The 1,378-nt window shown below is 38.8% G+C and overlaps 1 protein-coding gene across 1 annotated transcript; it reads left to right on the forward strand.

The window, feature by feature from the left end:
* Positions 1 to 4: 4 nt before the first annotated feature.
* LOC110031332 lies at positions 5 to 907 on the forward strand. Its single transcript, XM_020734479.1, has one exon. The coding sequence runs from the start codon at positions 5 to 7 to the stop codon at positions 905 to 907; it is 903 nt and encodes a 300-aa protein (XP_020590138.1).
* The last annotated feature ends 471 nt before the right edge of the window (positions 908 to 1,378 follow it).

Below are 1,378 nucleotides of genomic sequence, written 5' to 3' on the forward strand. Positions count from 1 at the left end.
GGTTATGAAAAGCAGCATTGATAGAGAAAGCAAAGATATCCTGATTGTGAAAAAGAAGGTGTCCCAGTCTTTATCTGCAGCCATTGCTAACTTCTGTTTTCCTCAACATAGAGTCAGTTGGAGTAATTGTGTGTGGAATAAATTCCTATCCCCTTCAATGTCATTTTTCTCTTGGAGATTACTCCATGGTTTTCAACCCACAGATGATATACTGAAGTTAAAAGGTTTGAGAGGTCCTTCTAGATGTGGGTTTTGTAAATCCCATGAGGAAATCATTAAACACTTATTTTTCCAATGTTCCACAGTTAAAAAGGTTTGGAACTGTTTAATTCCCAAACTGAAGTTAGAAACTGTTCAATTGTCCTGGAATGATTTCTCCCTCAGCTGGAAGGATTGGCAGGACCAAGACTTACCCCCAATTCCTTATATCACTGCTTGGTTTATATGGATGGCTAAGAACAAGATTAAATATGAAGACATCTGGGTGGCAGCTGCTACCATTGCTACCAACTGCATCAGCTACCTGCAGAAATTATATTGCCATGGGAAGCTTCCTGATATCCTTCACAGTACATCCCATAGTATTCCCAGAAAAATCAAGTTTGCACTCATTCATTGGGATCCTCCACCAAAAGGGGGAATTAAAGTTAACACAGATGGTAGCTTTTCTAATCCTTATGCTGGTATTGGAGGGGTGTTCAGAAATAATAATGGAAAGTGTTTACTCTACTTTCATTCTCCTGTTATTGCTAAGGACCCTCTGGAGGCTGAAACAGTGGCTATTTACTGGGCAATGTTTATGGCCCAAAAGTGTGGTTTCACCTCACTTATCTTAGAATCTGACTCCAGGGTTCTTATTGATATTATTGAAGGGAGGTTACCTACTCCTTGGTACCTGTTGCAGTAGATTGATATGATTCACTCCTTAGGAGAGGGTATTAGATCCTCATACTCCCATATATTGAGAGAAGGAAATAGGCCTGCCAATTGGCTAGCTAAGGTTGGCCTTCATTCTGAGCTCCCTGGGGTAGGTACTTCTACTACCCCCCAATTAGAGTTATTGTTGAAAAGAGACACTGTTGCTCTTCCTTTTATGAGAGTTTTTTCTGTTTAAAGTTTTTGGGAAGGGACTTTTATGCTCCCTCCTCTTGTACCCACCTTTTTCTGTTAAATGAAGTAGGAGCTTTTGTCTCCTTTTATATACATATATACATATGTAATTTTTATTTTGAAAATATAGTATTTTAATTTTGAAAAATGTGAGATCAAACAGATCCCATGCATTTTAATAGTTTAAATGACCAGGAACAACACCACAAGCAGTGCACCTATCCCAAAGAATATTCACCTTACTTGTCCGCGGGCTCGATTAAATAAA

The sequence above is a fragment of the Phalaenopsis equestris genome, unplaced genomic scaffold, assembly GCF_001263595.1.
Source record: "Phalaenopsis equestris unplaced genomic scaffold, ASM126359v1 Scaffold000801, whole genome shotgun sequence".
Taxonomy (NCBI): Eukaryota; Viridiplantae; Streptophyta; class Magnoliopsida; order Asparagales; family Orchidaceae; genus Phalaenopsis; species Phalaenopsis equestris.

Excerpts from the sequence above, each read along its gene's own strand:
- LOC110031332 (XM_020734479.1), top strand. The coding sequence starts at position 5 with ATGAAAAGCAGCATTGATAGAGAAAGCAAAGATATCCTGATTGTGAAA.